Source organism: Hyla sarda, chromosome 4 (genome assembly GCF_029499605.1).
Source record: "Hyla sarda isolate aHylSar1 chromosome 4, aHylSar1.hap1, whole genome shotgun sequence".
NCBI classification, from domain to species: Eukaryota; Metazoa; Chordata; class Amphibia; order Anura; family Hylidae; genus Hyla; species Hyla sarda.
In genome coordinates, this window is record NC_079192.1 from 204,069,465 (window position 1) to 204,081,797 (window position 12,333).

Here is a 12,333-nt window from a genome sequence, read left to right on the forward strand (position 1 = left end):
TGCGCTGCCTTGGTTGGACCTCATGAGTCTCAGCTACGCCAGAGGGCCCGCAGGGGCTCTCTGGGTCCTGCCCCGGACTGAACTGCGCTGTTTAGTCTCTGCTGTTCCCTACCCGGTGGACTGTTGTTCATTTGTTTAATATTACCATGCTAATTTCTATTATGCATAGTTCTATATTGTATATTCTGCTGAGCTATTGTTTTCAATTTTTTTCTCTGGGTACCAACAATGTTCCTCTTTTTGGGGTGGGGGGTTTAATGATGCTATTTTGTGGGGGTTACTCCTTCTGAATGTTTTTTTTATTGAGGGATGTGTAATTTACTGTTTTTCTGCGGGACTTAAAAAAAAATTCTCTTAATTTCTCGATTTATGTGGTTGGTTGCCTGCATTCTTGCTGTATGTTCTTACTCTGGTCTATGCCTGTGTTTCTCCATTCTGTGTTGTTGGATGGATGTTCCTGTGTGTTCTGGAGAGTGATCTCGACTGGCGTGAACATATTGGCGCCCCCTGGTACTGCATGCCACTGTGTTTTTGTTTTGGGGTGTTTGTCTTTGTTTGTTTTTCCGTCTCTCCCTCCCATCCGGCACCTTACTTGTCCTTCTTGCCTGTGAGTGTGTTTGCTGGTCTCTTCTGGGGCCCTGTGGTCTCTTGTGTTTATCCCTACTCTTGTATGTTGGAGGTGTTTAAGGGAAAACTGTCAGCCTGGCTGGTAGTGCGGGGGACGCCGATCAGTTTGATGCCTACCTGCTGGATCCGCCATGCTGCTCGGCCAAAATCTTCGTTTTTCTGTATATGCTAATTAGGTGCTAACTGGCAGCTCATCAATATTCCTCCACTCCCTCCGCTTCTCCCTCTTCTCCCCGCTATGTAATGAAGGGGGAGAGGCGAAGGGAGGGGAGGAATATTGATGAGCTTGGCGGTACTGCGGACGAGCGGCGCTGACGTCAGAGTGCCAGTTACGCAGCCTGTGAAAGTTAGCACCTAATCAGCATATACAGAAAAACAAAGATTTCGGCTGAACGGTGTGACTGATCCAGGCATGGTAGGCATCAAACTGATCAGCGTCCCCTGCACTACCAGCCAGTACCGCTGGTTAGTTTGGGGGGAGCAAGCTGACCGTTTTCCTTTTAATGTTAATGACTGGAATGTTCAGAAAAATGACAGAAAACACTGCGGTCCTCCATAGAGCATGGGTTGGCTATTCTTATCATTCTACGTACTCTTCTCATGCTAGGGGAGTTAGTATTCTAGTTCACAAATCTATTCCTTTTTTAGGAGAGTTCATCTGTTATTGATCCTGATGGGCGACTTATATGCTTGGTTTGTGAAGTGTCTCACCGATTGCTTATCATGGTTTGCGTATATATCCCTCCTCCATATAATAGCACTGTGTTATAGCGTATCTAGTCTATAGTGTCAGGGCTCCCTGTGGCTCCTCTCCTTCTTTGTGGGGACTTTAATCAAGTATTAGATGCTTCTTTGGATACATTTTGGGGAACCCGGGCTCCCCCCCCCCCCCCCCTCTTGGCCTACTGACCTGGCTAGAATGTTGGGTGAGGTTGACTTGCTGGATCTGTGGCGTCATTGTAATCCAACCACTAAACAATATTCTTGCTACTCTGCTACTCATGGGACCCTTTCCACAATTGATATGGCTGTTGGTAATATGGATATGGTGGGTCTGGTGCGGGAGGTTGAGTACTTGGCACAGGGTTTATCTGATCATTCTCCTGTCTGACTAAAATTGCAGGTACATTGGGACGTTGCGGGGGAGCGCCCACTGTGGAGGTTGAACCCGTTCTGGCTACAATTGCTGACTACGGCAGAGATTGTAGGTGTAGAACGTAAGAATTTTATTGACCTTAACCCTGGGTCGGCTTCGATCTCCATAGTTTGGGACTCCCTCAAGGCGTTTCTCCGTGGCCTATTTATTCATGACATTAGTACTCATAAATCCTTTACTAGATAGAATGGAGACAGGTTGTGCAATGCGGTTGTTAGGGCTGAAGATGTTTATATTTCAACTCCTTCCTCTGTGTCTCATGAGAACTGGTTGCAGGCCCAAAATGCTTATACGGTCTACTTGGAGAAGGCTGCTGAGCACAAGTGTTTTCTTTTACAAAATAGCGGTACTTTGAATGTGGTGAAGGGACGGGCAAACTGTGGGCTTCTATTGCTCGTGCTCAGCAGTGGTCACGTATATAGGGTGTCTGAGGGGTGGTCAGGGGATGGAGGTTATGGAAGATAGGGACATTCTGCAAGTGATGGTGAATTTCTTATAAAGATGCATACTCATCCAAGACTGCTTGTTCTGAGGGAGACTTGGAGGACTACGAGGATCGGGTGTCTATGCCTTCTCTTTCTCCGGAGCAGAGGGGCGAGCTGGACTCTCCTATCTCTCTGGAGGAATTAGAACTGGCTTTGAAAGATGCTGCTAATGAGAGGTCCCCGGGCACTGATGGTCTGCCAAGTGAGGTGTATAAATAATTTCAGGGTGTGCTCTTGCCGCAACTACAGCAGGTATTCGAGTCAGCGGTGGAGGTGGGTGCTTTGCCCAGTTCCATGATGGAAGCGAATGTTGTTCTCTTTCCTAAACCTGGTGGGACCTGCTGTGTGCGGGCTCCTACAGGCCTATTTCTCTGTGTGGATGTGAAGCTGCAGGCTCGGGTACTCGCTAACAGACTTTCTAAGGTTGTCTTGTCGTTAGTGCACTGAGACCAGACTGGCTTTATGCCCGATAAATCCACGGTAGACAATATTCGTAGGGTGTATCTTAACTTTCAGATGACACAGGGGGAGGCTGGTGCTAGGTCACTGGTTTCATTGGACGCTGCCAGGGCCTTTTTGGTGGGTGATAAGATCTATGGGTTTTGGACCTCTTTTTCTCTCTTATGTTCAATTATTGTACCGGGATCTTGTTGCTAGACTTAGAGTGAATGGTCAGCTTTTGGAGTCCTTTCGGCTGCAGAGGGGCACGCGGCAGGGGTGTTCCCAGTTGCCTCTACTCTTTGCATTAGCTATTGAGCCTCTAGCTTGCTTAATTAGGTCTTCTGTTAGTATGATGGGATTTCGGTATGGGTCCATTGAGGAGCGGGTAGCCCTATATGCGGATGATATGCTGCTGTTTTGGGGAGATACAGCCCTCTCCTTAGCTCCTGTCTTATATCTCTTATATCTGACTTAAGGTCTTATTCTGGTCTGTTAATTAATTAGTTGGGACACATCTGTACTGATGCCTCTTGACCCTCTGCCTGTCATCCCTCAGATTGCTGGCTTCAGGTAGCTCTGCCAGAATTAGTCTAAAAACTCTTCAGAGGGGCAAGTCTTTAGGGGGCTTTGCCCTTCCCAATCCCTGGTTATATTTTCTAGCCACCCAATTGTACCAAATACGGGGGTTGGGCATCTGTAAGTATGATGGGCCCTACGGGATGACTGTTTATGGCCAGACATAGGGGGACAAATCCCGCTTCACATGCTTGAGATAGGAACCCTTACTAGACCTCCTGACTCCTCTCCCACTACCCCTCTATTGTGCAAGCTTTGGGGCTACACATGAAAATTACTTGGACTTAACGGTTGCACTAAATTTACCCCACTGTGGACTCTTTTATGGATGCTAGCTTTTGGGAGAGGAATAGACTCTGTAATTTGGTGCAGTTAGCGGTCCAGGGTGTAGTTAGGTCCTTTGGGGACTTGCAGGAGGAGTTTGCGCTGCCACATTCTTCCTTTTATAGGTATTTACAGCTCCGCCATGTTTATGAAACACAAAGTAGGCCCCTCTTGTTGGTAATCCATTCTAATTGGGTTTTGGATTTGGTGGTCTCGAAAGGGGATCATCTCATGGGTGTATGGAGGACTGCTGAGCTTCCATCATGACAAATTCTCCTTGACTATTCGTGGTAAGTGGGAGAGGGATGCTGGTATTATGACTGATGAGGAGTGGTCCATAATGTTGGCGTTTACTCCCTACCTCTCTTTGTCGGAATCTAATAGGTTGTCGCAGCTATTCCTCCTGCACAGAGTATATAAAGCTCTGGTGCTCTTGCATAAAATTGGGGTGCAGCCTTATTCTACGTGCCCACTAGAGATGAGCGAATTACAGCAATTCGATTTGTCACTAACCTCGCAGCTTGGCGGTTGTCGATTTTATCCTGCATAAATTAGTTCAGATTTCAGGTGCTCTGATGGGCTGGAAAAGGTGGATACAGTCCTAGGAGACAGTCTCCTAGGACTGTATCCACCTTTTCCAGCCCAACGGATCATAAGAAAGCTGAACTAATTTATGCAGGATAAAGTCGGCAACCGCTGAGCTGCGAGGTTCGTGATGAATCTGTAACTTCGCTCATCTCTAGTGCCCACGGTATGGTAGGTTGGAGGCACATCTAATGCATATGATTTGGAACTACCCACTCTTAGACACTTATTGGAGGGAAGTGCTTGCTCTCATCCGGACGGTGTATGGGGTGACCTTGGCTCGACTCCCTAAAATATGTCTACTGGGTCTTATCGGTTGTGGACAGGAACCCTCCCTGGTGGAGACTGGCGTACTAAGTGTTCTTTATCAGGCTCAGAAACTGATAGCGCAATTCTGGATTAGGCCTACTCCTCCGGATGTGGCGGATTTGATTGCTCGGGTTAAGTTTGTAGTCAGATTGGAAAAGGGGATTTACATTAAACGTAAGGTGGAGCAGAAGTTTGATGGCATATGGGGCCCCTGGGTGAGGAAGTTTAATCCTCCTGAAGTTAGGACGTAATTGTTGGTTTCTATGCTCCTTGCATGTGTATGGGTAAGATTGTTTGTATTGTTTGGTTTGCCCGAATGTTTCCGGTTTGGTCTGAGTGATGGTTGTTTGACGGTGTGGAGTCTGATGTGCCCTTCCTTCTCCTTTGTCTCCCTGATATCTGTCCTTGGGAGGCCATGTCATACACACTACAACTCCTTGGCCCCCAGGGTCTTTACTAAGGTCATGGCGGCGGTGATTGCCATTCTTCGCTCTCCGGGAGTGTTGGTGCTCCCTTATCTGGACAACTGGCTGGGGGTGGACAACTGGGAGGCAGATTTTCTAAGTCGCTCCTCAGCTGACCCCGAAGAGTGGTCCCTCCACCCGGAGGTGTTTGCAACAATCTGCTTCCATTGGAGGAATCCGGTCATGGATCTCTTTGTGTCCTGCCTAAACCGGTAAGTTACGCATTTCGTCACCAGGCCCCATGATCCTCTGGCTCTTACAGTGGACTTGCTGGTCATTCCCTGGACGTAAAGCGACCACGGGGTTGTCGGTCCACACGTTTTCAAAGTTTTACCAGGTTCACACCTTCACAGCTGCGGTCGCGGTACTGGGTAGTAAGGTGTTGCAAGCAACGGTGGCTCTGCCTTCTGCTTGACTTCTCTCTGCTGGGTTCTATTTTTCAGCACCCCAGGGATTGCTTTAGGACGTCTCAGTGTTCCTGGGTCCCCCAATGGAGCCGACCAAGAAAAGTTGATTTTTTTTTAATACTTGCTGTAAAGTCTCTTTCTCGGAGGATCCATTGGGGAACAGAGTGTCCACCCATTGGTTGTTGGTCTGTTGGCCTGACAGTTGGTTGTCTGTCGGTGGGGTTGTTCGTTTTATTTTTATTTTTGTCTGGGATATTCCTAGGACAACCTTTTTTTTTTTTTTTTTTTTTTTTTTTTTTTATTCCTGTCAGTTCCTTCCTACTGCTTTTGGACTAAACTGATTAGCTCAGGGCCAGTAGGCAGGGTATATCCTGTGAGGAGAGGTCGGCTTACTTTTTTTAATGTTAAACAAAGAAAATATTTCAGACACTTAGGGTGTATATTGTCAGCTATCAAATATAATGCAAATGCTTAATTACCACCCAATAATACAATGCTGTATGACCTCCCAAATACATACACATATATGAAAGGAGATGGAGTCATTTACAAAAAGATATATCATATACAAATCTTTATTAAATAATTAGATTAAAATGATGAAGGATTCCACCCAGAGGGGGAAGACAAAAGGTGTCAATCAGCTGCCATAATAAGTCTATACATGAATTGAATCATATATGCATAAGTATATTGCCAAATGTACTACGAGGCTAAATCAAACATAGCATATTACCACAGAGTAGCAAGATGGGCACCAGAGCGACACCACCTCTGGTGCCTGTCTTGCTACTCTGTGGTAATATGCTATGTTTGATGCCATGTACTGTTGATTTTCCCTGATATGTGTATCTAACAATTTTGATTTAGCCTCATAGTACATTTGGCAATATACTTATGCATATATGATTCATGTATAGACTTATTATGGCAGCTGAGTGACACCTCTTGTCTTCCCCCTCTGGATCGAAATCCTTCCTAATTTTAATCTAATCATTCAATGAAGATTTGTATATGATATATCTTTTTGTAAATGGCTCAATCTTCTTTCATATAGTTTTTTTTTATGTTGCCTAGTGTCTACTTTTATTAGCAGAAACTCTAATTCTAGTGAATTGGAACTACACATGCGGGTATGCATAATAATGTGAACCTCTGTATATGTCAGATTATGTCTGTGGACCTGAACATATTATGGTCACTGCTTCATCACTTTATATAACATTTTAAAATTTGTGTACATAGGGTTTTCATTTTTATAAATTATTTTTACATTTTAGAATGCCAGTAAAGTTATTACAACTACCTAATACAAAGGACCTATTCAGTGACCCAAAATACAGTGTAGAACTATATTGTATTTTAGATTTTTTAAAGCTGCCTTTGCCTTAATAGCTTGGTACACTGTTGTTATTCTCTCAACCAAAAATTAGCCTCCAGGGATGCTTTTCCAGCAGTCTTTCCTGGATTTCCTGTGTACTGTATGTTTAAATGGGCACTATCACTAAAACAAATTTTTCTATTGCACTCCTTATGGTAAGTAAAAACCTTTCTAATGTACTTTGTTTTAAAAAAAAGAAGTTTTCTATGTTTTATTTGTGTTTAAAAAAGCTGCCACTAGGTGTCTCCCTACTTGACCAGAGCACATATTCCCCCCATTTCTTGCACAGACTTTGGAATCCTGCTGGCCTGGCAAAAGTCCAAAATCAGGAAATGCGGTCTGGAGTGCTGAGGAGTGTGTGTACAGCCTTAGCCAATCATAGCTCATCTCACACTGAACTGCTCTGGGCTGTGTGTAGCAGAGTGAGGGAGGAAGTTCTCCCCTGTATGGCTTCAGATGAGGTCACAGGCTGCTGGGTAACGCACCTTCCCAGTCTGTGAATCTGACTGAGACTGAGCAGAAAAAACAGAGCAATATCAAGGTAGAAAACAAAATCAATAAAGGCAGGTGGTGGTTTATCATGATGGGGGCAGTGAACTGGGGGGAATATAAAATTTAACAAGATTATGAGTGGTACTCTTTAGAATTCATTGGCTTTTTTTGTGACTATCTGGTCCAACTTAACCTAAAATGTATCTGTTGACTTTATGTCAGGGAACTGAGGAGTCCAGGACTTCTAACTCTTCTTCATCAAGAAGCACTTGTGTTTTTTTGGTTATTGTCTTGTTGTGAATCAATGATTAGAGTATGGCACTGTAGCTGTAATATTTTTTTCCTACATAGGGCAGTGTTGCGCTGACCCATCTGTTTTATAAATACTATTACATTTCTTATATTTATTTACATTTTCCTTTGTGCAGGCTGCTGTTTCAAGCTTTGAAGATATGGCACCTGGAAGTACATTTAAACCTGTATTAGGAGATGTTGCTGCAGACCCTAAAAGGTGCAATGAATATTTTCACCACCATTATATAAAAGAGTTACTAAAAGGGCCCATGCATTTGCCTATATTGTGCATCGGTGTTAAGCAGTACTGTAAAGAAGCACTCCCATTTTTTTTATTTTTTTATTTTTTTTACCCATATATTGCTAAATTACCACCAAGATTCCTACAGGTTCATATGTTTCATCCTAGCTTGGCTGCATGCATACATTTTCTTACTGCAGCCGGGTCATGTGATTCTCAGTCTGAAAACTACAAAATCACATGCTTTAATGTGTAGAAGGAGGTCTGTCTGTCCTTTTTTGTTACGAACTTCCTGTAAACACCTATCAGAATTTCTGTCTTTGGCAGCTAAGACCCCTTCCTAACTCCATCCTCTTTATTATTGTGTGTCTCTCAAAGCACAGAATGCTGCCAAAGACAGAACTTCTATCTCTAATAGTCTCTTAGTAAGAGCAGACATTCTGGGGCTCATTTATTAATGTTTTCCTGACAGTCTTTTGTCGTTTTACTTTAGACTTTATTGGCGCACGGTGTCTGCACCATGGCGCACATAGTGTGAGCCGTGGCGCAGACAATGTGCAACTGTACGCGACGTACATTCCTGACCAGCCCAACATTTTCACTCAAGAACCCGAAAAAGGGGCGTGTCCCCGACGATTTGCAAAAACCCCACCAATTTATTTAAAAATCTAAATAAAACTAGTTGGGTTTTCCCCTTTTTATTTTATTTTTTTAAATTTTTTATGATTATTATCTGTTCTTGTGCCTAATAAAAACTAAAATTATGTTAATTTGATGTTCAGAAGGGGGAGGCTCCTGCTTGTCCTATAAATGTTAAACCAAATATATTTTTTTAAGAATTTGATCTGGTTATTCTACACATTTGTAATGCAACTTTAATCTGTGGCATTGCTAGTGTGTTCTGTCATCTGCTGCATTAGCACTCCACCCCAAGACACGCTCCCCCCCCCCCCCCCCTTTTCCCCCTCCAGGCCCAAGGCAGCCACTGGGGTGTGCGTGCAAGTAAGGACACTGCTGCCCGTAAGAAGAGAAAGGCATCCCCCACCCCTGGAATATGACACCCATTGCCCATTTGTTTTCCACCGGAGTAGCCCTTTAAAGAGAATTGTAAATGTCATGGCAGAGTCTGCAGCTGACCTAAAACGGTGTAGCTGCAGGAGGGGAGAGCTGGCTGTCAAAGCCAGAATAACTAGAGAAAAGGCAGAGACAGTTTACTATCCACAGGTTATGAATGGGAAAAACTGGCCCAACCTTGAACTGTTTAATGAATAAGTGATAATGTTACTGAATACTCCACGTTATTCATTGTTTGCATTTTTTTTTACCATACTCACTTCATTTGATCAGTTTTATGTTGAAAATGTTTTAAAGTCAAGTATTGCTTTGAACCTGTAAAAAAGCACAAATATTATAAAATCAAATATAGCACTCTAAGGTTCTATGAATAGATCACTAGTACTTATGGTAGTTTTGTCCTTTTTCTAACAGCATTACCACGGTGATTCTCTGTTCTGGAAAACATTACTATGCTTTGGCTAAACAGAAAGAAACTCTGGGAGAGCAAGGACACAAATTTGCTATAATTAGGATAGAAGAATTATGTCCATTTCCATTAGAATCACTACAGCAAATAATTGGCAAATATACAAAGGCTAAAGGTGAGTTCAAGTGACATTTTTCTCTTAAAGGGGTTGTTCAAAATATATCCCCTATGCACAGGATAGTGGATAAGCGCCTGAGGAGGAGATTTATCAAAACCTGTTCAGAGGAAAAGTTGCCCATAGCAACCAATAAGCTTGCTTCTTTCATTTTTAACAGGGCCTCTGCAAAATTAAAGACGCAATCTGATTGGTTGCTATGGACAACTGGGCAACTTTTCCTCAGGACAGGTTTTGATAAATATCCCCCAATCCCCTTTGAATTGATGCACAGGATTTTCTGCTGCAGATTTCAATGTAAACTAAATGACTGGGCACAGCTTCTAATCTGCAGTTACAAAACCATATGGACCTACAGAATAAAGATATGGTGTCATTTAGAGATGAGCTCCAGCCCACCGGAGCACCTGAAAGCTGAACTAATTTATGCAGGCTAAAGTCAGCAACTGCCGAGCTGAGAAGTTCGTATCGAATCACTGTAACTTTGCTCATCTCTAGTGTCATTATTACTGAAAAGTGCACTGCGTAGAATGGGAAGCCCCCAAAAGTTACAAAATGGTGTATTTTTACAATTTTGCCCCACACATTTTTTCTGGTTTTGCTGTAAATTTTGTGGTTAAATGATTGATATCATGACGAAGTACAATTGGTGGCGCAAAAAAAAGGCCCTCATAAGGGTCTGTAGGTGCAAAATTGAAATCATTCTGATTTTTGGAAGGTGAGGTGGAAAATATGAAAGTGCAAAAATGAAAAAACCTGTGGTCCTTAAGGGGTTAAATACACCTGAAAGCTAAATCTGTTGATGGACATGACTGAGGTCAGGGGCAGGTCCTCTGATTCTGTGTCTGACAGCTCCCATGCTAAAGCATTATGCCTGCAGCTAATAGACATGCTGTATGTGCTGAGATAAGCCGAGCAGTGAGAGCAGAGAAGCTGCAGTGAGCTCAGCATCTCCTGGCTACTCTGGGAGTGATGCCACCACTGCTTCTTAAGCAGAGCTGGTGGATGGGAATCATGACTACCACCTGTCAGCAAGAGGGAAGAAGTAAGAAGAGATATCTACAGGATCAGGCAAGTTTGCTAAATAAAGACAATTGTAAACCTTTATTTATGCTGCCATGCGCTACACTTAGTGATATGGTTAAGGAGATGGGAATACCCCTTCAAAAAGGGAGAGCAGTGTCTGTAGTGTGTCAAATGACTCAAAGAGATCCATAGCAAGAATAGTATCTATTGCATTTGACCTCTAGAAGATGATTTGCTCTTTGTATAAAGTGTGGAAACCAGATTGTAAGGGGTCGACAAGAGCAATAGCAGATAAAACTTTACGTTAATCTCCTAACTCCTGTAAGATTTAAGAATTTGAGATCGGGAGAGGCCTTTTTAAAAATTAAAGAGAGCGATCTTGTTGCTATGGGCAACTGGTCAACTTTTCCTCTAGACATATATTGATCTCCCCCTATGCGTGTGTGTGTGTGTGTATATATATATATATATATATATATATATCTGCAAAGAAACCGTATTTTAGTGTTGAAGTGGGGAAGATGCCATAAAATAGAACTTTTATTCGTTGTGCATTGAAAAGCTACACCAAATCTCGTGATTGTGCTCTTAATTCACCAGCATCAAATCATAATAACTCCAAATAAAAAATAACAAACGTATCGCAGTTACCACATTACTATGCGGCTTTACAGTAACACCATAGCAATATGCTTATAGAACAGAACAGTCTCAAAACGCATTTCTACCACAATGTCATGGGAAAGCTATATACAACATACTGAGCAATCTTAGTTGTGCCCATCTATAGTTATGGTACACTGCATTAATAAGACAGATATTAATTAAAAATAAATAAATAAGGGGGCACCCGACAAACAGTGCAACCCCTAATTGGTGTACTAAAGTATGACAACAGTCAGGATCCAGTGATATTTCCTTGTGGTATACCTGGATAACAAAAGCAGGGAGGGAAACCACAGCACAGAGTCATCCATCACTAAATGTGTGTGATGGTATATAGGTAATAAATCCCATTTAGAGTCAGGCTTGTACTCACAGTCCCCACTTATCATCCAGGGTACCTAAAATAATAAACATGGGACCCCCAGCAATATATGGTAACAGCCAGTACCTGTAAAGCAAACATGCTAGTTGCACTCTTAAAGAAGAAGTTACAGGTCTGTGAGAGCCAGAAATCTTGCTTGTTTGTAGGTGACCAAATACTTATTTTCCACCATAATTTGCAAATTCTTTAACCCCTTAAGGTTTTTCCGTTTTTGCACTTTAGTTTTTTTCCTCCTCACCTTTAAAAAATCATAATTCTTTAAATTTTGCACGTAAAAATCCATATGATGGCTTATTTTTTGCACCACCAATTTTACTTTGTAATGACATCAGTCATTTTACCCAAAAAACTACGGCAAAATGGAAAAAAAATCATTGTGCGCCACAATTTAAGAAAAACCGCCATTTTGTAACTTTTGGGGGCTTCTGTTTCCACGCAGTACATTTTCCTGTAAAATGACACCTTCTGTTTATTCTGTATGTCCATACGATTAAAATGATACCCTACTTATATAGGCTTGAATTTGTCGTACTTCTGGAAAAAATCATAACTATAGGCACGAAAATTAATACGTTTAAAATTTTCCTCTTCTGACCCATATAACTTTTTAATTTTCCTGTATATGGGACGGTATGAGGGATAATTTTTTGCGCTGTGATCTGCAATTTTTAGGGGTACCATTTTTGTATCAATCAGACTTTTTGATCACTTTTTATTAATTTTTTCATTATATAAAAAGTGACCAAAAATACGCGATTTTGGACCTTGGAATTTTTTTGCGCGTACGACATTGACTGTGCAGTTTAATTAACGATATAT

General features: G+C 42.3%; 1 protein-coding gene across 1 annotated transcript in view; it reads left to right on the forward strand.

Annotated features, from left to right (window-relative positions):
- Window positions 1–12,333, forward strand: part of DHTKD1 (dehydrogenase E1 and transketolase domain containing 1) — a 72,769-nt gene that overhangs the window by 55,312 nt on the left and 5,124 nt on the right. The window contains exons 14-15 of the mRNA XM_056573321.1: window positions 7,676–7,758; window positions 9,271–9,440. Of these exons, the coding sequence (XP_056429296.1) occupies window positions 7,676–7,758; window positions 9,271–9,440 (253 nt within the window). The remainder of the gene's footprint in view (window positions 1–7,675; window positions 7,759–9,270; window positions 9,441–12,333) is intronic.